Below are 26,441 nucleotides of genomic sequence, written 5' to 3'. Positions count from 1 at the left end.
AAAATAATTACAATTAATTGAACTTTGTCAGGCAATTTTTTTTCTTTCTCAACAAATTATTCTTTTCATTTGATACAGGGGAAAGATAATTATTTTCTCTTGTAATAAAGTTTTTAAAAATTTATAAAGCTATCAAAATTAAATTCAATAGGGCTTCCCTGGTGGCGCAGTGGTTGAGAGTCCGCCTGCCGATGCAGGGGACACGGGTTCGTGCCCCGATCCCGGAAGATCCCACATGCCGCGGAGCGGCTGGGCCCGCGAGCCATGGCCGCGGAGCCTGTGTGTCCGGAGCCTGTGCTCCGCAACGGGAGAGGCCACAGCAGTGAGAGGACCGCGTACAGCAAAAAAAAAAAAAAAAAAAAAAAAAAAAAAAAATTAAATTCAATAAAATCAAAAGAAAGGTTTCTTTGGAATACTTGAATATACTTTTATAAAGAATCTAGGAGGACTTCCCTGGTGGCACAGTGGTTAAGAATCCACCTTCCAATGCAGGGGATGCAGGTTTGATCCCTGGTCAGGAACTAGATCCCACATGCATGCTGCAACTAAGAGTTAGCATGCAACAGCTAAGAAGCCTGCTGGCCGCAATCAAGGAGCCCACCCGCCGCAACCAAGAAAAAAAAAGAATCTAGGCATTAGCTCTGTTTGGTCTCAAGTTTTAGTCTCCATAGACTGGGGGGAGTGCATGGGTTATAATAATAATAAAATAAGCACTGTAAAAAAAAATCCATGAAGCCAAAAAAACTGGATGTAAAATTTTTTAGATCTATATGTGAAAAAATGTGTTTAGATGTCCATTTCAAAGGGTATCCTTGTGAAGATTACAGTTGTAAAAAGTATTTGTATAGGCTATCACTTGAATCATAGTTAGCTGAACTTTAAATAATTCCTGTATATAGCTTCATATCAGAATTAATTGGCTTTTTAACTTTTTACTAAAGTTCTATTTATCACTTAACAGCTATCTTTAACAAAGAGAATTATCACTTCGTAAGAATGCAAGAATAAGCACAGATCAACAGAACCACCTGGAGGTGCAGATGAACTGAAGTCTTATAGGGTCCCTCACCAGTTAAGTAACTAACTTGTGAGACTTCAGTTATCACAGTTCAAATTTATGTCTCAGGAAAATCACAAACTGTTTTACCTACCACGTGGTCATTTCTAGGTCACCATGATCTATTTTTAGGTCATTATGAATAGTTAAAACTTCAATATTCACTGTAAAATTTCCAAAGGCCTAATGTACGTGGTTAAAATTCATATTATGAGAAGTGACTGACCCCTAGTAAGATACATATACTGCATACCACCAAATGGAACTAGATGAGGCATTAACCTTTTTTTTTTTTAATTAATTTTATTTTTGGCTGCTTTGGGTCTTTGTTGCATGCAGGCTTTCTCTAGTTGCGGCAAGCGGGGGCTACTCTTCCTCGTGGTGCGCGGGCTTCTCCTTGTGGTGGCTTCTCTTGTTGCGGAGCATGGGCTCTAGGCACGTGGGCTTCATTAGTTGTGGCACATGGGCTCAGTAGTTGTGGCTCGCGGGCTCTAGAGTGCAGGCTCAGTAGTTGTGGCGCACGGGCTTAGTTGCTCCACGGCATGTGGGATCTTCCTGGACCAGGGCTCGAACCCGTGTCCCCTGCATTGGCAGGCAGATTCTTAACCACTGCGCCACCAGGCAAGTCCCAAGAATACTTTTAAATCTAAATATGGGACTTGTTATGACATAAACATACCTTTGCTTTCTGCAGTGGTGCCATACGACAGCACATTACAGCTGAACAATTTTTACAAACTTCCATAAATAGTTTTTCATGCTCCCTGAGTGCAAGAGACAGACTGATCCCATCCACCACCAGACCATGCTGAATCACATGGTCCTCTGTAATTCTAAAAAAGAAAATAATTATATCCTCTGTAAGACACTTTAAAGCCATATTATTCAGACTCATCTAGTAAACAAAAGCTTCTTACTGAAAGATGGATCATTTACTCACAGACTTCACTGTTACAAAACTGGCATGTCAGGGAACAAACTGAGTTCTATCACTTGAAAGTTAAGATTAAGCAGAACTGAGTGACTGATATGATGAGTAAAACAGATCATATTCATTTTTACAATGAATTGGTATATACACGCAGTAACCATATTTTCTAAAATGTGAACTGTAACACATAATCTGAGGATATTCTCCCAAACTGTGAGCATGGAAAGTCTTATAAAAATAAAAAAGTTACTAGTTATACATTTAGCAAATCCTAATTTAAAAAAATTAAATGGAATCAAGAATGTTCAGGAAAATTTACAAGCTAGATTCACCGTAGGAAGGAAAGGAATGAAGGAATCATAACTGTCTCTTGATATTTAACCCTACAATGGACTGTAATGCCAGGTATTACGATGGTGGAACACGGGTAACACCCCTCTTGTGGGCATACACTATACCGAGGACTACTCCAAAGCATGACCTAATTACTGGCAGCTGGGCAAACTACTTGTGACAAGAAAGAGGTAAGAAGAAGAAAAACAAAAAGAAAGATAAGAAGTTTGCATCAGTATGTAAATCAACTGTATTACTGAGCACACTATTTTGTTCAACTGCTTTACCCCGCTCCTCCTTTGGTAATAAGAGTTTCTCATTGAAAGAAGCAGTGTATGTATATACAGATTTACATTCTGGAGCAAGCTTCTTATGCTGCTAAAGGCCAGCACTCAAAGTAGCATTGCACTAAATCCACCAAAAGGAAAATACTACAGTTCACCACTGGGTTCACAGTATAGCAAGACTGCTACTGAGAAACATCCATACATTTTCAATTTTTTTTCAGCTTTATTGAGATATTATTAACATATAACATATGTAAGTTTAAGGTTTGCAACATGATGATTTGATACACATATATACTGCAAAAATGACTACCACAATAAGGTTAGTTAATACCTCCATCCTTTCACATATTTTTTTGTGTGTGGTGATAACATTTAAGATCTACTTTCTTTACAACTTTCAAATATATAATATAGTACTGTTAATTACAGTCACCATGCTGTACATTAGATCCCCAGAACTTATTCATCTTATATATAAGCTTATATATAAGTTTGTACACTGTGACTATCATCTCCCCATTTCCCCCACACCCTAGCTCTTGGCAACCACCCTTCTACCACTGGCTTTTTAAAATTCCACATGTAAGTATTTGTTTCTCTCTGACTTATTTTACTCAGCATAATGCCCTCAAGGTCCATCCATGTTATCACAAAAAGCAAGATTTCCTTCTTTTTTATGGTTGAATAATATTTCTTTGTGTGTGTGTGTATGGACATTTAGGTTGTTTACATTCTTGGCTATTGTGAATAATGCTGCAATGAACATGGGAGTGTGGATATCTCTGAGACAGTGATTTCATTTCCTTTGGATAAATACCCAGGAGTGGAATTGGTGGATCATATGGTAGTTCTACTTAACATTTTTTCCATACTTTTTCCATAGTGGTTGTACCCTCAATTTTTAAATGACAAGTGAGAAGACTATTAAATGAGCAACAAGCTATAAAAACTAAACAAATACTGTAATTTTTTGTCTTCTAATACTTAAATCTTTTCTGTAAGTTAAAATGATGTCTTTCATAGTATGCCTAACAACTACTGTGTTGCACTACAACTAATAAGTGGTAAACAATTAACATTCACAACATAAAATTTTAAAAAATGTATATTTCTTTTCATAATTCTCCAATATCCAAAATCAACACCTAAACTATTCTTGGCTGAACTTATTTAGCAGCCTCTGCTGCCTCCAATGCATTCAGCGTGAGCACTACCTGAGCACATGGCCTCATAAGAAGAAGTAGCAGCCAAGAGTAGGATAGATCAGATCAGTTTTCCTTGGCAACCTTCCCACGGCATACTAACTTAGGTTTTCCTCTGGACAAGTATCATAAATCAGCATACTATCTCACAATCCATGGGGTGACATTTATGCAGTATGGAAAACCAGCTCACAGTTCTGGTACACAGTAAGGTAGCATCTGCTTATTTCTGTAGTCTCATGTCTCAATACTTCCCACATCCTCTCCCATCTATTCCATTCTCTGGCCATACTTAACTACTATCAATTTCCTGAATGAATCTCTCAGCTCTGGGAATTTGCATACCTTGCCCCCTTTGCTTCTTGGTGTTACTCTCTGACCAGTTTACATTTCATCGCTGGAAACAACAGTCGTGAGTTCTAATGTACAGCAAGAGCTTAGCCTAGGCTAAGCTCAGGCTAAGCTTCCCTCTTCTGTCTACCCACAGCTCTCGGTTCTTGCCTCAGTTACAATTCAGCTGTGATAGGTCTATGACAATATATTTATTTCTGTTTTTCCTACACATTGTAAGTATTTTGGGAATAAACAATACACCTTATGTGACTCTGTTCCAAATGCCTAGATAAGAGACAATCATATGTTTGTGAAGGACTGCATATATACACTAAAGCTTTCAAAGGTAGGGAATTTTTTTTGCTATACCCAAGATTTTTAGAATAGATACTTCCTAAAGTCTGTAAGTCAAAATCCTATTGACTTACACGCTTAACTCAGAAAATGCACTCCAGGAATTCCCTGGCGGTCCAGTGGTTAAGACTCTGCTCTCACTGCTGAGGGCCCAGGTTCAATCTCTGGTCAGGGAGCTAACATCCCACAAGCCTCATGGCATGGCCAAAGGAAAAAAAGAAAAGAAAACATACTCCACCAAAAAGATGGCATCTCTAAAACGTAAGTTTCACACAGCAAGCCTAAAATTCATTTTAAGGTATACCTTCACCTTATAATACAGCTGTTGTACCAAAAGGGAAATAAACAATACCCATGATCTTAACAGACTCACTAAAAGCACATATATAGAAGACTTAAAAAAAAATCTAAAATACAAGTAATAATTATCTTTAGATGACTGTATTATGTTCTTAACCACATCTTCTTTACCATTTTCAGTATTTTTTAAATGAACATTTACTATTTTTAAAATCAGAAGTAATATTTAAGAAGTAAATGATTCTGAGCAAATAGTTTGTATGTTTTAGGGAGTTCTTGACATTATGATACTTAAATGTTTAAGCAATCACAATAGTGTTGGCACTGCTCCAAAACTGTAGTATAATTACCTAGATCAATCACCTTTTTGAGCTCAAGCAAAGACCCTTCTGAGCTGTACTGTCTCTTTAAAACATTCCTTAAGTAAGTTTTTCTCTGATGAAATCCAGAGTTTAGTATCACATCAATCCCTGCATAACAAATGTAAATCAAGCACTGAATGTACATTGACAACGGTGGCACTGTCTTTTCGTATTTGTTTTTCTGCATTAATATCACAAGACTGCAAACACAGGTACCTGTAGAATATCTTAGATGGCTACATACAAGCAACCCTGATGCTTCCACTGAAGCACTCCTAATTTATTGTAAAAACAACTGACTGTGTTAAATGGAGGCTCCTAAATAAAGTTGATTTAGAGAAAAAGAGAATGCATTAAGAGCATAAATACCTATGAAATTATCTTTGAACAGTAAAATGCAGATTAATTTCTCTGTTTGGTCATGTGAACCTCATCAGTGGTTGGCAAATGTTTTCTGTAAAGCGTTAGAAGTAAACATTTTGATTTTAAGTTTTGTGGGTCATGAGGCTAAATTGAGGATATTATGTAGGTACTTATGCTACAAAAGAGTAAACAAATTTTGACAAAAAAAATTTTAAGTAAAAAATATAATAATTAAGGGCCTCTCTCGCCTTCTGAGAGGGTCCACACTGCCTGTGGAGTGTGTTTCTCCCAAGGCCTCTCACCTTCTGAGATGGCCCACACTCTTGTCCGTGGAGTGTTTCTCCCTAAATAAATCCACTTCTTATCTATCACTTTGTCTCTCACTGAATTCTTTTTCTGTGATGAGACATCAAGAACTTGAGCTTCATTAAGTCCTGAGACCAGTCTTTGAGTTCTGCCGGAACTAAGGCCTGCACCCAGGTGGAGGATGGAATGGTGACGTTGACCCACATGATTTCAATCAACTAAAGCTTGGACTCTATCAATCGTGGCCCCTATTCTATGCTGAATTCTCCTCTGCTCAAGCCCCTTCATGAATATGCATGTACCCTTAACTTAAAACTTCCCCAGGGCTTCCCTGGTGGCGCAGTGGTTGAGAGTCCGCCTGCTGATGCAGGGGACACGGGTTCGTGCCCCGATCCTGGAAGATCCCACATGCCGCGGAGCGGCTGGGCCCGCGAGCCATGGCCGCGGAGCCTGTGTGTCCGGAGCCTGTGCTCCGCAACGGGAGAGGCCACAGCAGTGAGAGGCCCGCGTACAGCAAAAAAAAAAAAAAAAAAAAAAAACTTCCCCAAGTTTGCTGTTTGGGGGAGACACTATTTTACGAAAGATCTCCAGTGTTCTCCTTACTTGCTGCAAGTAATAAATCTTTCCTTTTCCCGAAAAAAAAAAAATTAAGTAAGATTTTTAAAATAATAGAAGTCTACTAATGAGGAGAACAGAAACCTTTTTATTTTGCAGGGGGAAGAACCCCAATTAATTTTGATTAGTTGGGGTTCAAAGTTCATGTTTCCTATCATCAAAATCAATGGCACATGTCCATCTGTTAATGCTGATCTGTAATGAGACTTTACATTTTATTGCAAAAGAACCATCTGTAATGAGATTTCATATTTCATTTTTGATTATGTCTTTTCAAACAGGCAGTATATTAAAGCATATTATCACTGAATAGTAAACACAATGCTTTGCCACCTAATTTGATAATAATCAACACTCCACTATGCTTTAAGAGTGTGATATTAGGGCCTCCCTGGTGGCGCAGTGGTTAAGAGTCCGCCTGCCGATGCAGGGGATACGGGTTCGTGCCCCGGTCTGGGAGGATCCCATATGCCGCGGAGCGGCTGGGCCCGTGAGCCATGGCCGCTGGGCCTGCGCGTCCGGAGCCTGTGCTCCGCAACGGGGGAGGCCACAACAGTGAGAGGCCCACATACCGCAAAAAAAAAAAAAAAAAGAAAAAAAAAAAAAGAGTGTGATATTAAAAGTCCATTTTTCTTTTCATGTTTGGACATGATGGTTAAATACTGATAATAAAAATATACTAAAATGTCATATGGCAAAATGTGTGGCACGGAAAACATTAACAAGTTATAATTGTGTCGCTGTGATTTGCAGTATATCAAGCAGCAGTGAGAAATGATAAAAGTGCTTTATAAGGTCTCTGTCCCAATTACTCAATTGTGCTGTTATAGTGCAAAAGCCTTCACTGATGATATGTAAATGAACAAATGTGGCTCTGTTCCAATAAAACTTTATTTACAGACACCAAACTTTTAATTTCATGTAATTTTCACACCATGAAATATTACTCTTCTTTGACTTCTTTTTCAACCATTAAAAAATGTAAAAATTATTCTGAGCTCATGGGCTGTAAAAAAGGCAGTGGGCCATATTTGGGCCCATGGGCCATAGCTTGCTGGCCCCTGAACTCCATGATCCAGATAATTATATTCTTACCTTCTGGCAAGCTGCCTCAACTTTTCAGCACATTCACTGTCTGACCTCTGGTTTATAAGTTCAAGGATGTTCATGGTTCTGTGAAAATGTCCACATGACAAACTCACACTAACAGCTGTTTCATGTTTATCTCCAGTAAGTACCCATACTTTGATACCAGCCATTCTCAATGCTTCAATAGTTTCTCGAACTTTATCTTGTAGTCTGAAAATAAAAGAAACAAAATTAGTAGTAGAGAACACTTTTTTGACTGTATTTTAAGTATAAACCACAAAGTACAAGTAAGGTAATTCTGAACTCCTTAACCTAGGGATGTTATAGTATAGTAATATAACTGAATTTTTTTTCCTTTAGGGAAAAAATAGGAATAACCAAATTAGTGACCACCTGGCTAATATAAAATCTACAACTGTGTGCTAACACATGTTTGTCACAATGGGCATTCCAGAGTTGTGAGGCATTTTAGGTGACAGATACTAAATGATCGCCTGGGTCAATACTGCCTTAATGAGAACATCTATGCATTCTCAAAATTGTAAAGTTTCCTTCCCTTCGTTTTGGTTACTGATAATACTACTGTAAATGTATTTGGTTTTTTGAAGCTCACACGGTATTGATATGTTGGAGAACTATGTAAACTTAAATGTAAAATCTGCAACTTCATATTTTAAGAGTGTATCTTCAAAGTTGATTTTTATAGAACCAACTAACTATATAGTCTTCATAAACTCATTTTCTTAGAAAGTCTTAAATTTCAAATTAGAAGATTTTCTCCTTTTTTGGCAAGAAAATCTCTTACCTCATTAGTTCAAAAATCAGACTGGACAATAATGGTCTATATATAACCTCAGGGAGTCTCAGAAATCTCATGAGGACAACTGAAAAGTAAATGAAACCCTAGATTTTAAAAAATGCAAGCACCTTTAGATCTAGGGGGTAGAGAAAAACAACAATAGGCTTCATGTGTAGAATTCAATTTAATTCAAGAAACTGTGAAACACACATGGAAAGAGATGCTGGGAACAAAGGCAAAGAATAAGTAGACCTCAAGGAATTCACAGGCTAACAGAGGAGAAAGTCTTCAAACAAATAATATACTGCCACAAGGACAACAACAGAACTACCTACAAAACATGGAGGCTTTCCAAAGAAGAGAATTTTTAATACTATTAGGGGTTAGGAAAGGTCTTCCTGGAGTGGGGTGATATATGAACTATGGTTTATGAATAGGTATTCACAGATGGATAAGAGAAGAATGATCCAGGCAGAAAGCACAGCCTTGCCAACGAAAAAAGGCACAAAATAGAACACTTTTAACTATAGTTGTCGTTCAGAGAACTAGACAGTTTGGTACTGTTGAAATGTAACGTGGAAGGGGGCAGTGGTAAGAGGTGAGGCTGGATAATTAAGCAGGAGTTTAAAATCTTTGTATGGAACACTGAGGAATAGTCTAAAAACTCAAGACTACAGGAAAAACTATACATGGCTGGATTCTTTCAACTATTTCAGATAGCTGGCTAGAACAAAAATTAAGGGAAAAATTAAGGCTTTAATTCTCTATTTTGATTTTAAATATATTAAGTATAAAATGTTAAAAAATAGAATTTGTCATAAATTAGAAACACTTGGCTAGAAAAATTCTTATGAGAGAAAAATGATATTGCCTATTTGTCTGATACTTACTTGTCTTCTACTGCTGTAGCTCCCAGTAATATCAGGTCTTTCTCTATGAACTGGAAGACATCTGCCAATTTCTCTTCCCGTTGCTGCAAGGCAGTCCTGGCTTCAAATAAATGTCTATCTATTTCCTCATACTCTTTAGGTGTAAACTCTCTATAGGCCATACACAGAGTTCTTAGCCCTTTCTAAAATAGGAAAATTAAAGACAAAAATTGAACAAAAATAACTAATGGGGAATTAAGAAGTCATTGAAATAAACTGAGGACCCCGTTACCAAAATTCAATTATAAATAATTTAAAAAGTACTATCATCTAGTGACAGGAAATAAATAAACTGTCACAAAACCCTAGTTATCTGAGTTATGGGACACATATTATCATAGCTCTTGCAATTTCTGATGAGTTCTTAAACAGTTGCTCAAAATAATTAAGGTCATTGAATTGTAGAACATTATAGAGCCTAGACAGGATCATAAAGACAATCTACCTGTGATTTTAAATATGTTTTACCAGGAAAGCCAAGAAGTTCTATAATGGTATCTTCAGGATTGTCAAGAGAGAGGCAGCCCCAGGTTCTTCTCTCCTGTTGTAACCACTACAACTCCACTTTTATCTACTTTATTTTTTTTAGACAATTTTTTTAAAGTCTTTATCGAAGTTGTTACAATATGGTTTCTGTCTTATGTGTTTTTTTTGTTTTTTTGGCCGCAAGGCATGTGGGATCTTCCCGACCAGGGATTGAACCTGCATTGGAAGGTGAAGTCTTAACCACTGGACTGCCAGGGAAGTCCCCACTTTTATCCACTTTAAAAGAACTTTTTTTTAAGCAAAGGGGACTATAATTTCCTGAGGGTTCATGATATGATAAATTCACATTTCAAATAAAGAAGACTGTAAAGTGGTCATTATCAACCAACCAATACTTTCTAGAGCCACTGAATGAATGATTTTAAATTGTATCATTATACCTTCACTGGTGAATTGGAATTTCACAAAACTTAGGAATATATATTTGATTATCTGATTCTACCAGGTGTAAACTTTTCTTATGGTATTAATATTTGAAAGTTGGTATCTAAATCTGAAAGCTTACAAAAGTTCTTTTTCTTGCAACACATTTTCCTCAGAAAAACCCAAAATAAATGTTCTAATAGTAGGACTCAGAAAGGGAAGGTTTTAAAATACTATATGACACTACTTAGTAGATTTCTAAATGTGGTCATTCCTTGATTTACAAATGACCTACACCTATAAACACCTGTTTCTCTTAAATAACAGTTAAGAGACTATGAGAGTTACTAAATTAATTCACTCCACAACAAACATTTATTGAGTGCCAACTACGTGCCAGCATTTTTCTGGATTAAAATGACAGAAAAGTAGAATAGGACTTCCCTGGTGGTGCAGTGGTTAAGAATCTGCCTGCCAATGCAGGGGACATGGGTTTGATCCCTGGTCCAGGAAGATCCCACATGCCACGGAGCAACTAAGCCTGTGCTCCACAACTACTGATCTCGCACTCCGCAACTACTGAGATCACATGTTGCAACTACTGAAGCCTGTATGCCTAGAGCTGGTGCTCCGCAACAAGAGAGGCCACTGCAATGAGAAGCCCATGCACCGCAATGAAGAGTAGCCCAGCTCGCCGCAACTAGAGAAAGCCCACACGCAGCAACGAGGACCCACCGCAATCCCTGCCCCCCCCCAAAAGTAGAACAATGCCTTTGTTCTTATGGATATTACAGTGTGGTAGATGAACTAGACCATAAACAAATAGAAAGTAATAGGAGAAAAGAAACCATAAGTAAGTAAAGGAAGCAGGTGGCACCATTTATAGAAATGCAGAAATGAGAGATCATGAGGCTCTAAGACTGAGATGGAGCTGCTTAATATGTTTCCTCTTCACATGAATTGTGGCACTTCGTTTTTGAAAGATTTTCCTACATTCTTTTATTAAGAGGGACATAATTCACGTACCATAATTCACTTTAAAAAGTACAATTCAGTGGTCTTTAGTGTACTCACAAAGTTGTGCAATTGTTATTACTAATTCCAGAACATTTGCATCACCCCCAAAAGGAATTCCATATTCATTAGCAGACACTTCCCTTTCCCCCCTTTCTCCAGCTCCTGGCAACCACTAATATGCTTTCTGGCTCTATGAATTTGTCTTTTCTGGGTATTTCATATAAATGGAACATGTGGTCTTTTGTGACTAGCTTCTTTCACTTAGCAATCTTTTCAAAGTTCATCCATGATGTAGCATATATCAGTACTTCATTCCTTTTAATGGCCAAATAACATTTTGTTATATGTATATGACACATATCATATATGGATATGACACATCAGTTGATGGACATTTGGGTGTTTCCATTTTTTTGGCTATTAGGAATAAAGCTGCTAAGTACAAGTTTCTGTGTAGACGTATGTTTCCAATTCTCTTGGATGTATACCTAGGAGTGAAATTACCAAGTCATATAGTAACTCTATATTACTCTATGTTCTATGAGGAATTGTAAAACTATTTTTGGAAGTGGCCATATCATTTATATTCCCATCAGCAATGTATCAGGGTTCCAGTTTCTACACATACTTGGGATTTTTGTACGTCTCCTTTTTTTTTTTTTTTGGGCCATGCTGCACGGCATGCAGGATCTTAATCCCCTGACCAGGGATGGAACTCATGCCCCCTGCAATGGAAGCACGGAGTCTTAACCACTGGACTGCCAGGGAAGTCCCTCCCTTTTTAATATAGCAATCTGAGTGGTCCTTGTAGCCATAAGTACTCTGGCTGTACTAGGTGCAAAGAGAAGACATATTTTAGCAGGTTAAAAAAGGTCAAATTTTAACCAACGAATGAGGAGCCAATACATAATGTAACAGAACTGCAGGATTTCTATAATTTTTGATAAAATACTAATGCAAAAATGAAACCCCAAATCTTTCATAGATATATATTTTTAACGGTTGTTAAATTAGAGAAATTTGCACTTACCAAAGCAAATTCATCTACATGAATTCTGGTTTTTTCTATTTCTCCACCTATACATTCTGGGAGAATTGATGATTCGGCTCCTTTAACAAATAAAAGTTTCTCACCTAAAAAGAAAAATGAGTTATCAAGCTCTTAGTATTATGTAACTAAAAATTCATGAACATTTAAATTGGTTACCTGAAGGTGCCTGAACAATTACACTCATTCTTCTACGATCTGAATCAAATTCCAGAATATGAAGCAGTTTGTACCTAAGGAAGAAAAAATAAGAAAGACAAAATCTGTACTTTTTTGAATAATATTAAGTGAATATTTGGAAAGAATCCCTATAAAAGATAAAATGGTTAATTTAGAACAAGAAATTAATCTCAATTACGTTTTTCAAGATGATGGATTATGATTCATTAATAACACAAGATAGAAAAAGAAGGAACTGACATTTATTATGTACTTACCAAATGCCATGTACTTTACATACCTTATATCATTTAATACCCATGAGAACGAAAGGAGGTAGGTCTTATCTCATTTTACAGGTGAGGACTATTGAACTCAGAAAGATACACTCATTTGCCTTAAGTCAAATAAGCATGTGAATGGCACAGCAAGGAAAGGAATACATATCTGCCCAGCTTCATGTTTTTCCTCACTAAAAAAGGTGACTGATTCTCAACTCTTTTTTCTGCCTAAACACACCTGAGAAATACGAACACTCACATTAGTAACAGAGGCTCATTACAGCAGTGATTCTGAACCTACGACAAGGCATGTGTGTGCAGTTGGGGGACACAAAGGCCTCTCTAGGGAGCTGTAAAAGAATTTGTGTGGAAGGGTCAGGTGTGGATTGAAAAGTCTTCTAGATGAATTTATACAATGATGTACATATGGAATGTTTTGGCACATCTCAAAGAAAAACACTGAGTAGAATGGTTTATAAGTTGATAAAATGAGCTAGACAGGCTCCCAGATAAAAGTAGCCAAAGACTGGGCACTATTTAGTTCAGAAAAGCATAGTCTGAAAAAGCACAAGTGGAGCTGAGATATGATCAGAAATGATAAAACCACGAAAGATAAGAATGTGATAAGAATGGACTAACTTATCAAACAGTGGAAATACTGGAAATAATGCAATGGTTCCTTAATGTTTGAAAGATAAAAATCATAGGAGAGATAAGGAAGTTTTTATTTAGTGAGTAGAAATTTACAAAACTCATTATCCTAAGAACGTGTAAAAATAAACACATAAGTAAATTCAAGAACCATTAAGCTAAAATACAGATGAAAGTTTCAGAGCATTATACTGTTACTACCATGATGAGGTACAATGTAATACTGACATCATTCTAGAGCAGGTGTCAGTAAACTTTTCCTGTAAGGGGCCAGATAGTAAGTACTTTAGGCTTTGAAGACCATATATGATCTCTGCTGCATATTTTTTTGCTTTGGAAAACACTTTAAAAATGTAATTTAGTTTGCAGGCTATACAGAAACAGGCTGTAGGCCAGATCTGGTTTCTGGGTCATAGTTTACCAATTCCTGTTCTATAGTAAACACTTAATAAATAGAAAATTACAATATAGAAAAAACTTACCGTTCCAGTTTTCCAAGTGTTTTAACTTCCATAGTTTCTCCAGAATTGCCAATAAATACAATGCCGAATCTAGGGAATAAAAGGAGAAAGAAATATAAGATTTAAAGGATGATATTTTATAATCCACAATATAACTAACTTGAATAAAAACATTTAAAATATAAGTTTAAGATGTATTTTGAAGTTATTTCCTTTGAGTATAGGATTATTTTTAAGAACTTGAAGGGTGAGAGTAGATCCAACACAGTACATACACAAGTATTTCTCACAAATTATATTGTTCGTATTTCACAGTAACCAGACTTTTAAAGAGATCTCTTCAAAATATGACTTAATGCAAGCTTGACAACAAAATTAATGACATTTCAAATTCTCATTTAAAATACCTTTATGTGTAAAAATATATACATATAAATAAAATATCTTTATGTGTAAAAAAAAGTATAAAAATAAAATAAAATACCTTTATGTGTTTCTGAACTTTGTCTGAGAATTTTAAATTATGTTCTTGTATTTTCACATTTTCATTTAAAAGGTATTTTTCTGAAGATTTGAAAATTAAATTTAAACTACCTTGCAGCAGCTTCCACGAGAGCCTTTTCATCTGGTGAAGATGCATAGTACTCCAACTGGGAGGGTGCAAGGTTGGTTTGCCAGGGACTATCACCAATTCCATCAGTCTGAACACTGCTAATCTGCACAGTATGACAGAGACTGACTGCTTTAAAGAAGAGATCATGTTCTTTAATCTGTAGAAACATAATTAATATTCATAATAAAATATACCAATACCAAATAACATGTAGGAACATGTAGGAAAACAGAAACAAAATTCTAAAAAATGCCAATAAATACAGCCCGTAATTTAATAAACTAAGATGTAGAACAAGAGTGCTACAATTCTGAATTGCATAAATAATAGCTGGTTGCTTCTGAATCCCAAGAGTAAAATGTCACATTTGCTTATGACCCTTCAACATCTGAGTATATTTTTAGGAGGCATAACCAAATTGCAAGTAAAGGTGAAAACTCTATTGTGGAAGAACTGAGATCTCAAAAGCTCTATTAAGCTCTATTCCTTAGGAAAGTCTTCTTTATTTCAAGGCAGAAAGGGCTTTCCTTAACTTAGTCCCATTTAAATACACAGAGAACTAAAGTAGATGCATATATATATATATTTTTTTTTAGTGGAACATTTTATTTATTTATTTATATTTTTAATAGATCTTTATTGGAGTATAATTGCTTCACAATACTGTGTTAGTTTCTGTTGCACAACAAAGCAAATCAGCCATATGCATACACATGTCCCCATATCCCCTTCCTCTTGAGACTCCCTCCGTAAAGTAGATGCATATTAAGTGACAAGTTAAGCTGGCTTATGACTATAAATTCTCAGTGCTGAATCAAAGGATAAACATTACAAATGTATATCCCTCGCCCCACTAACACTTAAACTTTTTCTCCTGCAACCCACCAACAACCCACCAACTCCTATTTATTAACTTAAAAATTGCTTACTAGTTCAGTTTCATTTTCAGGACTGGTTCTAAAAGAGGAACTGGTTGCAAGATGGGATAAGTTGTTAAGATGGGATAAACTACTAAGATAAGATAAGTTTCCTTCTGAAGAGTCTGGTGTTGGTCCTTCAGACACAAGTCTACCATTGATTTCTTGGTATTTTATACCATTAATTGAACATTCCCGAAACTGCATCTCATTTTCGGTCAGTGTACCAGTTTTGTCTGTAAACACATACTCCACCTAGAGATAGAAAACAAAAGAAAACAAACCTTTATGTTCAGGGTATTATGTTAAACAAAAAAAACTTTGTACTCTGGCTCCTGAAGTTGTTTACCTATTAACATTGATATACTCATGTTAAGAGTCTTACTTATAATCCGAGCACATAATTAAAGCAAATAATTAAAGATGCCACAGAAACAAAACAGGATAATACAAAATATTTAAAATCTATATACTCTTTGAAGTCTGTGGCATCTTTTGGTTCATGTTCATCTATAGAGTTGACTGATAATTTCTGTTGAACAAGCAGGAGAAATACGAACTGCAGTTATTCTCTCTGGGTAAACTGAGGAAAAGCCAATACTGATATTTGGGGATACACCCCAAAAACAGCTGGGCTGCCGGGCTTTTCTAAGGAAAACTTTTGGACTTGTAAAGAAAACCAAAGATTAGCATTCATTTGAGGATATCTCCTTACATGAAAAGGTAAAGGGAGTCTAAAACAAATGACAGGCATTTCCACTATAACACTGTCTTGAAAACACAAGAATTTATTACAATGAGATTGACATATAAGGGAACAATTTGAGCATAATATGAACTTTGCATTTGATTATGAACAGTTTCATCTGTGAGAAACACTAGGTGAACACAGAAAACTGCACCCAGAATACATGAAATATACAAACCTCAAACAGCTAGCAGCTACCTCAGGTCACCATGTGTGTTATGAGCCATAACCATTCACATCTGGTATTATACTTACCTTCTGTTTTCAGATAACCTTCCTTCCAGTACTTCACAATAACACACAAGTTGCAATACTTCTGATGGGCACTTCCACAAGTAAACTTCAGGTCATTTTCAAGATAAAGTGCCATATTTATTGTAGTATTTATGTATTTCTTAATAATTTAGCAAGTCCTGCCGTCATTAGGTTCTTATCTTTTTATTTTAAATTTGTTACTGACAAAGTTTTTGTTGTATCTCAATTACATTTTGCCATAAGCCCTGTGGTTTTTACTGAGTAATTTTGCATAGCACAGTGATTTTAGGAAGCATATATCACATTACAGCGGAACTGATGTACTGAGAAAGGAACTAGGAAAAAATTGAGAAAATGCAACTAGCAGAAGGCTTTAAAGAAACTGTCATTAATATCCTCAAAGAGGTGAAAGAACAGATTATATTCAAGAAACAAGAATAAGATGTAATTAAAAGACGACCATTCTGGGAATTCCCTAGCTGTCCAGTGGTTAGGACTCTGCGCTTCCACTGTGGGGACATGGTTTCGATCCCTGGTTGGGGAACTGAGATCCCGCAAGCTGCGCAGCCAAAAAAAAAAAGACCATTCTAAGATATTAGAAATTAAAAACATTACAATACAATAAAAGAAATCAAAAGATAGGTGGAACCAGAGGGCAGACAGCAGAAGCAAGAAGAACTACAATCCTGCAGCCTGTGGAACAAAAACCACATTCACAGAAAGATAGACAAGATGAAAAGGCAGAGGGCTATATACCAGATGAAGGAACAAGATAAAACCCCAGAAAAACAACTAAATGAAGTGGAGATAGGCAACCTTCCAGAAAAAGAATTCAGAATAATGACAGTGAAGATGATCCAGGACCTCAGAAAAAGAATGGGGGCAAAGATCCAGAAGATGCAAGAAATGTTTAACAAAGACCTAGAAGAATTAAAGAACAAACAAACAGAGATGAACAATACAATAACTGACATGAAAACTACACTAGAAGGAATCAATAGCAGAATAACTGAGGCAGAAGAACAGATAAGTGACCTGGAAGAAAGAATGGTGGAATTCACTGCTGCGCAACAGACTAAAGAAAAAAGAATGAAAAGAAATGAAGACAGCCTAAGAGACCTCTGGGACAACATTAAACACAACAACATTCGCATAATAGGGGTCCCAGAAGGAGAAGAGAGAAAGGACCAGAGAAAATATCTGAAGGAATTATAGTCGAAAACTTCCCTAACATGGGAAAGGAAATAGCCACCCAAGTCCAGGAAGCGCAGTGAGTCCCATACAGGATAAACCCAAGGAGAAACACACCGAGACATAGAATCAAATTGGCAAAAATTAAGGACAAAGAAAAATTATTGACAGCAGCTAGGGAAAAATGACAAATAACATACAAGGGAACTCCCATAAGGTTAACAGCTGATTTCTCAGCAGAAACTATACAAGCCAGAAGGGAGTGGCATGATATATTTAAAGTGATGAAAGGGAAGAACCTACAGCCAAGATTACTCTACCGGCAAGGATCTCATTCAGATTCGATGGAGAAATCAAAAGCTTTACAGACAAGCAAAAGCTAAGACAATTCAGCACCGCCAAACCAGCTCTACAACAAATGCTAAAGGAACTTCTCTAAGTGGGAAACACAAGGGAAGAATAGGACCTACAAAAACAAACCCAAAACAATTAAGAAAATGGTCATAGGAACATACATATTGGTAATTACCTTAAACGTGAGTGGATTCAATGCTCCAACCAAAGACAAGGCTTGCTGAATGGATACAAAAACAAGACCCGTATGTATGCCTGTCTACAAGAGACGCACTTCAGACCTAGGGACACATACAGACTGAAAGTGAGGGGATGGAAAAAGATGTTCCATGCAAATGGAAATCAAAAGAAAGCTGAAGTAGCAATACTCATATCAGATAAAATAGATGTTAAAATAAAGAATGTTACAAGAGACAAGGAAGGACACTACATAATGATCAAGGGATCGATCCAAGAAGAAGATATAACAATTATAAATATATATGCACACAACATAGGAGCACCTCAATACATAACGCAACTGCTAACAGCTATAAAAGAGGAAATCGACAGCAACACAATAGTGGGGGACTTTAACACCTCACTTACACCAATGGACAGATCATCGAAAATGAAAATAAATAAGGAAACAGAAGCTTTAAATGACACAATAGACCAGATAGATTTAATTGATATTTATAGGACATTCATTCAAAAACAGCAGATTACACTTTCTTCTCAAGTGCGCATGAACATTCTCCAGGATAGATCACATATTGGGTCACAAATCAAGCCTCAGTAAATTTAAGAAAATTGAAATCATATCAAGCATCTTTTCTGACCACAACACTATGAGATTGGAAATGAATTACAGGGAAAAAAACGTAAAAAACACAAACACATGGAGGCTAAACAATACGTTACTAAATAACGAAGAGATCACTGAAGAAATCAAAGAGGAAATCAAAAAATACCTAGAGAAAAATGACAATGAAAACACGATGATCCAAAACCTATGGGATGCAGCAAAAGCAGTTCTAAAAGGGAAGTTTATAGCTATACAAGCCAACCTCAAGAAACAAGAAAAATCTCAAGTAAACAATCTAACCATACACCCAAAGGAACTAGAGAAAGAAGAACAAACAAAACCCAAAGTTAGAAGAAGGAAAGAAATCATAAAGATCAGAGCAGAAATAAATGAAATAGAAACAAAGAAAACAATAGCAAAGATCAATAAAAGCAAAAGCTGGTTCTTTGGAAGATAAACAAAATTGATAAACCATTAGTCAGACTCATCAAGAAAAAGAGGGAGAGGACTCAAATCAATAAAATTAGAAATGAAAAAAGAGAACTTTACAACAGACACCGCAGAAATACAAAGCATCCTAAGAGCCTACTACAAGCAACTCGATGCCAATAAAATGGACAACCTGGAAGAAATGGACAAATTCTTAGACAGGTATAACCTACCAAGACTGAACCAGGAACAAAGAGAAAATATGAACAGACCAACCACAAGTAATGAAACTGAAACTGTGATTAAAAATCTTCCAACATGGGCTTTCCTGGTGGCACAGTGGTTGAGAGTCCACCTGCCAATGCAGGGGACAAGGGTTCGTGCCCCAGTCTGGGAAGATAAAATGCCGCGAGGCAGCTGGGCCCGTGAGCCATGGCCGCTGAGCCTGCTCGTCCGGAGCCTATGCTCCGCAATGGGGAGGCCACAACAGTGAGAGGCCTGCGTATCGCAAAAAAACAAAACAAAACAAAACAAAACAAAACAAAAAACTTCCAACAAACAAAAGGCCAGGAACAGATGGCTTCACAGGTGAATTCTATCAAACATATAGAGAAGAGCTAACACCCACCCTTCTCATACTCTTCCAAAAAACTGCAGAGGAAGGAGCGCTCCCAAACTCATTCTATGAGGCCACCATCACCCTGATACCAAAACCAGACAAAGATACCACAAAAAAAGAAAATTACAGACCAATATCACTGATGAATATAGATGCAAAAATCCTCAACAAAAAACTAGCAAACAGAATCCAACAACACATTAAAAGTATTATACACCATGATCAAGTGGGGATGCAAGGATTCTTCAATGTACGCAAATCAATCAATGTGATACACCATATTAACAAATAGAAGAATAAAAAACATATGATCATCTCAGTAGATGCAGAAAAAGCTTTTGACAAAATTCAACACCCATTTATGATAAAAACTCTCCAGAAAGTGGGCACTGAGGGAACCTACCTCAACATAATAAAGGCCATATATGACAAACCCACAGCAAACATCATTCTCAATGGTGAAAAACTGAAAGCATTTCCTCTAAGATCAAGAACGAGACAAGGATGTCCACTCTCACCACTATTATTCAACATAGTTTTGGAAGTCCTAGCCATGGCAATCAGAGAAGAAAAAGAAATAAAAGGAATACAAATTGGAAAAGAAGAAGTAAAACTGTCCCTGTTTGCAGATGACATGATACTATACATACAGAATCCTAAAAATGCCACCAGAAAACTACTAGAGCTAATCAATGAATTTGGTAAAGCTGCAAGATACAAAATTAATGCACGGAAATCTCTTGCATTCCTATACACTAATGATGAAAAATATGAAAGAGAAATTATGGAAAGACTCCCATTTACCACTGCAACAAAAAGAATAAAATACCTAGGAATAAACCTACCTAGGGAGACAAAAGACCTGTATACAGAAAAGTATAAGACACTGATGAAAAAAATTAAAGATGATACCAACAGATAGAGAGATATACCATGTTCTTCGATTGGAAGAATCAATAGTGAAAATGACTATACTACCCAAAGCAATCTACAGATTCAATGCAATCCCTATCAAATTACCAATGGCACTTTTTACAGAACTAGAACAAATCATCTTAAAATTTGTATGGAGACACAAAAGACCCCAAATAGCCAAAGCAGTTTTGAGGGAAAAAAACGGAGCTGGAAGAATCAGACTCCCTGACCTCAGACTATACTACAAAGCTACAGTAATCAAGACAATATGGTACTGGCACAAAAACAGAAATACAGATCAATGGATAAGGATAGAAAGCCCAGAGATAAACCCACGCACCTATGGTCAACTCATCTATGACAAAGGAGGCAAAGATATACAATGGAGAAAAGATAGTCTCTTCAGTAAGTGGTGCTGGGAAAACTGGACAGCTACATGTGAAAGAATGAAATTAGAACACTCCCTAACACCATACACAAAAATAAACTCAAAATGGATTCAAGACCTAAATGTAAGACTGGACACTATAAAACTCTTAGAGGAAAACATAGGAAGAACCCTCTTTCACATAAATCACAGCAAGATCTTTTTTGATCCACCTCCTAGAGTAATGGAAATAAAAACAAAAATAAACAAATGGGACCTAATGAAACTTCAAAGCTTTTGCACAGCAAAGGAAACCATAAACACGAGGAAAAGACAACCCTCAGAATGGGAGAAAATATTTGCAACGAATCAATGGACAAAGGATTAGTCTCCAAAATATATAAACAGCTCATGCAGCTCAATATTAAAGAAACAAACAACCCAATCCAAAAATGGGCAGAAGACCTAAATAGACATTTCTCCAAAGAAGACATACAGTTGGCCAAGAAGCACATGAAAAGCTGCTCAACATCACTAATTATTAGAGAAATGTAAATCAAAACTACAATGAGGTATCACCTCACACCAGTTAGAATGGCGTCATCAGAAAATCTACAAACAACAAATGCTGCACAGGGTGTGGAGAAAAGGGAACCCTCTTGCACTGTTGGTGGGAATGTAAACTGATACAGCCACTATGGAGAACAGTATGGAGGTTCCTTAAAAAACTAAAAATAGATTTACCATATGATCCAGCAATCCCACTACTGGGCATATACCCAGAGAAAACCATAATTCAAAAAGACACATGCACCCCAATGTTCACTGCAGCACTATTTACAATAGCCAGGTCATGGAAGTAACCTAAATGCCCATCGACAGACGAATGAATAAAGAAGATGTGGTACATACATACAATGGAATATTACTGAGCCATAAGAAGGAACGAAATTGAGTCATTTGTTGAGACGTGGATGGATCTACAGAGTGTCATACAGAGTGAAGTAAGTCAGAAAGAGAAAAACAAAGATCGTATATTAATGCATGTATGGGGAACCTAGAAAACTGGTACAGATGAGCCGGTTTGCAGGGCAGAAGTTGAGACACAGATGTAGAGAACAGACATATGGACACCAAGGGAGGAAAACCGCCATGGGGTGGGGGTGGTGTTGTGCTGAATTGGGCGATTGGGATTGACATGTATACACTGATGTGTATAAAACTGATGACTAATAAGAACCTGCGGTATAAAAAAACAAAGCAAAAAAAAAAAAGATAGGTGGAAAGATAAAGTTCATGAATTCTCCCAGAAAGATTATAAAAACAGAGAAATTAAAATTGAAAGTCAAAGAAATTAGAGAATCAAGATAAATGATCTGACATCCAAAGTAATAAATTTCAAAAGAAAATCCCACAAAACATAAAAAGACACTTTACCAAAGAAATAACATAAGAAAAATTTCTAGAACTGAAGGACTTGTGTTTCCAGGCAAAAAGGGCTCATAGAGTTTATTGCCCAATGAAAGAAAATAAAAAGACTCACACCAAGGTATATCATCATAAAATTTCAGATTCATTGAATAAAGAGAAGGTCCTAAAACACTAAACACTTCCAGAGATAAAACAACAGATCACACATAAAGAACTGAGAATAAGAATGGTATTGGATTTCTCAAAAAAACATTGGAAGCTAGAAATAAATGGAGAAATGCTTTTGAAATTTTGAGGAAAAATAATTTCCAACCTGGGATGTGTTACCCAGATAAATTATTTTTTTTAAGATTTATTTATTATTTATTTATTTTATTAATATTTTAATTTTTTTTGGCTGTGTTGGGTCTTAGCTGCAGCACATGGGATCCTCGTTGAGGCATGCGGGATCTTCCATTGCGGTGCATAGGCTCCTCGTTGGAGTGCGCGAGCTCAGTAGTTGCCACACATGGGATCTTAGTTGCCCTGCGGCAAGTGGAATCTTAGTTCCCTGACCAGGGATCAAACCTGCGTCCCCTGCACTACAAGGCAGATCCCTTACCACTGGACCACCAGTGAAGTCCCTACCCAGCTAAATTACTAATCAAGTGTAAGAAGGGAATAAAGATACTTTCAGACATGCGAAGTATTTCCCTGTTATGCATCCTTTTTCAAGAAGTTATTAGGAGATGTGTTCCACCAAAATAAGAGAAGAAGCAACAGGTGGGAAGACATGGGATCCAGAAGACAGGAAATCCAAAACGGGTGGGAGACAAAGGAAGTTCTAGGGTGATGGAAAAGCAAGTCCACGGTGACAGCTGAGAAGCAGGCCGAGAAAGAAGTCCAAATTGAAGCAGAAACATAAAAGTCTTCAAAACAGAAAGTGAGCGAGATAACAAGAAAGAGAAAGGAAATTCTAGATTACCTGGTGTGTTTGAATACGTGGAGAGATGGTTCATATACTTGTCAACAGATTTGTTTGTGGTAAATGAAAATTAAGCAAATAAAAAACAGAGCAATTAACTCCAGCAAAACCAAAATACATAAGAAAGAAAAATGTAAGTATAGTATTACAGGGCAAAAAAAGAGAACAAGGAATTAGTAAATAATACCAAAACAGTCCTAATAATGTAAATGAATATTTATTAAATCCCAAGTTGTGATTTAACAATACTGTGCTGTCATGGGGAGGCAAAGTGGGTATATGTCTGTTTTTTGGTATAAGCCTTGTAATATTTAGTTTTATTAGTCTTTGTACACTTATTATTTTGATAAAAATAACAAATTAGAAAAAAAAGGATCATTTTTACCTGTCCAAGTTCTTCATTCAGATCAGAAGTATTGACTTGAGCTTTCTGATCTGATTCTTCATGATAGAGATCAAGATCCCAGCCAATAAAAAATGATCCAAGAAATTTCTGCATTTCGACTGTCACATATAATGAAATTGGAATGATGAAATTGTAGAGTACCAAAAAAGCAAGGAAGTCTGAAATAAATTTCAGAATCTAGGGGAAAAAAATGATTGCTTGATAAGAGAAGAATACGAAGGAAATTATCAGATAGTTTCATATCTAAACAGACCATCAACTATATTCTGAAGCAGGAAAGTCTCATGAAATGAAATTCATTTACTGAATTGTCTTTTTAACACATTTCCTTTGGTTATTTTATTGCTCATTAGAATCTTGAACAAATTAAAAGAAGAAAGGTTAAAACCAAATTACTTAATTTGTTACTTTTTAGAAGCTACCAGAAAAGCCTGGTGTGACTGAAATTACTTATGGCAAAATTATAATTAGAACCTCTGTAGCATACTTACCATTCTACTTCTACACATCAAAATCACAGATAACTAAAAATTGACTGTAATTTTAAAAATGTAAAATAATTGCTAGGCTAGAACTGCTAGAAATTAAAACTCTCAATTACAGATTACACAGGAATAGCCTACTTCAATGGCACAGCAGGTCCACATTTTAAAATGTGTTCTGTAAAAGATAAAATACCTAATTGTAAATGATACTGAAAATATGTTCCTGTGATTATCTGCTTTTTGGTCTCTTGAGATTCAAACTTATCTTCCAATATTTGCACTTTAAAGTGAAATTTGGAGAACAATTTACCAAAATTGCAGGTTAACTTCTCCTGGTAGTCCATATTTAATCAGTTTAAAACTTTTTATGACATAATTCGTATTTACTTCATACCACCAATATACTGACAGTAAGACTCCTTGAATTATTCTGATAGAACTGAAAATTCTATTTACATAAACTAGAATAAAAATTTCAATTTGTAGTACTAAAGTGGAATGCCAATACAGATGACTTAAATGTCTGTGATCTCTTAATTATTCAAGTCATGCCATAGGGAATATAAATGCTTATTCTGTAAAATGTAAAAAGCATACCAGTACAAACATGCTGGCTACTCTTCACGTCCAATATCCTTTTGTCACCCTTTAATAGTGATAGTTTTAGGGATGACAGTGGTCACTCCTATCAGAAGTCACTACCAAAGCATTAAAAGAAATAAAATTTCCAAAGAATAAAATTTTCTTTGTAACAGAGTCAAGAACAACATGAAGTACCTTACTACTATTTCTTTGATGTTCTGTTTTTTGGTTATACCAAGGTTCATCCCATTTTTCTTCAGCTTGCCATGTATATTTCAAGATAGTACTGATGATGGCTTCAGAAATAAGGATTATTAGATAAATTATCAAAAATGTATTCATTGACCTGAAATGAAGAAAGAGAATATAAAATGTACCAATTATATGTTACCATACTCATTTATTTGGAAATTAACATTGGTATTAAATAAGATACTAAATATCAATATATAAGAAAGATATTACAGTAGCTATTTAAAGGACACAGTCTTTGTTTTTAAGAAATGACCATTCAATTCAATCCATTTACTAGCAATGAAAGAACAGATACATAAGATTACAAGCATATTTACTATAGTTAACTACTGTTCAAAATGCTTATAGTGGGCTTCTCTGGTGGTGCAGTGGTTAAGAATCTGCCTGCCAATGCAGGGACATGGGTTTGAGCCCTGGTCCGGGAAGATCCCACATGCTGCGGAGCAACTAAGCCCGTGTGTGCCACAACTACTGAAGCCTGTGTGCCTAGAGCCCATGCTCCACAACAAGAGAAGCCACTGTAATGAGAAGCCTTAGCACAGCAATGAAGAGTAGCCCCTGCTCGCCGTAACGAGAGAAAGTCTGCACACAGCAACGAAGACCCAATGCAGCCAAAAATAAATAAATAATTAATTTTAAAAAAGAAGAAGAAGAAGAAGAAGAGCACATTTCTTCATTAGCCTGTCCCAGGAAGAAGAGAGACATGAGGGGCAACGCTGAGTCATCCCAGCTCCTCCTGGCAGAGCTCAGCTGACCCTCAGCCAATCCACTCATCTGTGAAAATGAATGGAAGTGAATGAGTTGTAGGACAGTTTATGATGCAGCAATTTGGTGGCAGTAGCTCACTGGTACACCCTCTATGTTGGTACTTCCCCTCAGCCAATAAGCCTGCCTAAGTCTCCCATTAGGCAGGGAGACTCCCAAAAGTCTTTTCTTTGCGGGGGGTGGGGGGGGAAGAAATCTCGCCATCTGTGACAATATGGATGAATCTAGAGGTTATTATGCTAAGTCAGACAGAAAAAGACAAATACCATATGATCTCACTTGTATGTGGAACCTAGAAAAACAAAACAGGGACTTCCCTGGTGGTCCAGTGGTTAAGACTCTGCTTTCCAATGCAGGGGGTGTGGGTTCGATCCCTGACCACGGATCTAAGAACACACAGACAGTCCCTGGTCAGGACGCTAAGATCCCACATGCCTTAAAAAAAACCAAAAAACCCCCCAAAAACATAAAACAGAAGCAACATTGTAACAAATTCAATAAAGACTTTCAAAAATGGTCCACATCAAAAAAATAAATAAATAAAAATTAAAAAAATTAAAAAACAAAAC

At 36.4% G+C, this 26,441-nt stretch overlaps 1 protein-coding gene across 3 annotated transcripts in view; it reads right to left on the bottom strand.

The window, feature by feature from the left end:
* The window catches only part of ATP11B (ATPase phospholipid transporting 11B (putative)), a 118,984-nt gene that overhangs the window by 40,642 nt on the left and 51,901 nt on the right, over positions 1–26,441 (bottom strand). For all 3 annotated transcript variants that reach the window (XM_060099187.1, XM_060099189.1, XM_060099188.1), the window contains 10 exons: positions 25,048–25,198; positions 23,765–23,962; positions 15,332–15,574; positions 14,384–14,559; positions 13,811–13,879; positions 12,397–12,470; positions 12,220–12,323; positions 9,225–9,406; positions 7,542–7,745; positions 1,737–1,890 (listed from right to left, as the gene is read on the bottom strand). In XM_060099187.1, coding sequence (XP_059955170.1) covers positions 1,737–1,890; positions 7,542–7,745; positions 9,225–9,406; positions 12,220–12,323; positions 12,397–12,470; positions 13,811–13,879; positions 14,384–14,559; positions 15,332–15,574; positions 23,765–23,962; positions 25,048–25,198 — 1,555 coding nt within the window. The remainder of the gene's footprint in view (positions 1–1,736; positions 1,891–7,541; positions 7,746–9,224; positions 9,407–12,219; positions 12,324–12,396; positions 12,471–13,810; positions 13,880–14,383; positions 14,560–15,331; positions 15,575–23,764; positions 23,963–25,047; positions 25,199–26,441) is intronic.

Source organism: Mesoplodon densirostris, chromosome 5, assembly GCF_025265405.1.
Source record: "Mesoplodon densirostris isolate mMesDen1 chromosome 5, mMesDen1 primary haplotype, whole genome shotgun sequence".
Classification (NCBI taxonomy): Eukaryota; Metazoa; Chordata; class Mammalia; order Artiodactyla; family Ziphiidae; genus Mesoplodon; species Mesoplodon densirostris.
This window is presented reverse-complemented; position numbering and strand designations above follow the sequence as displayed.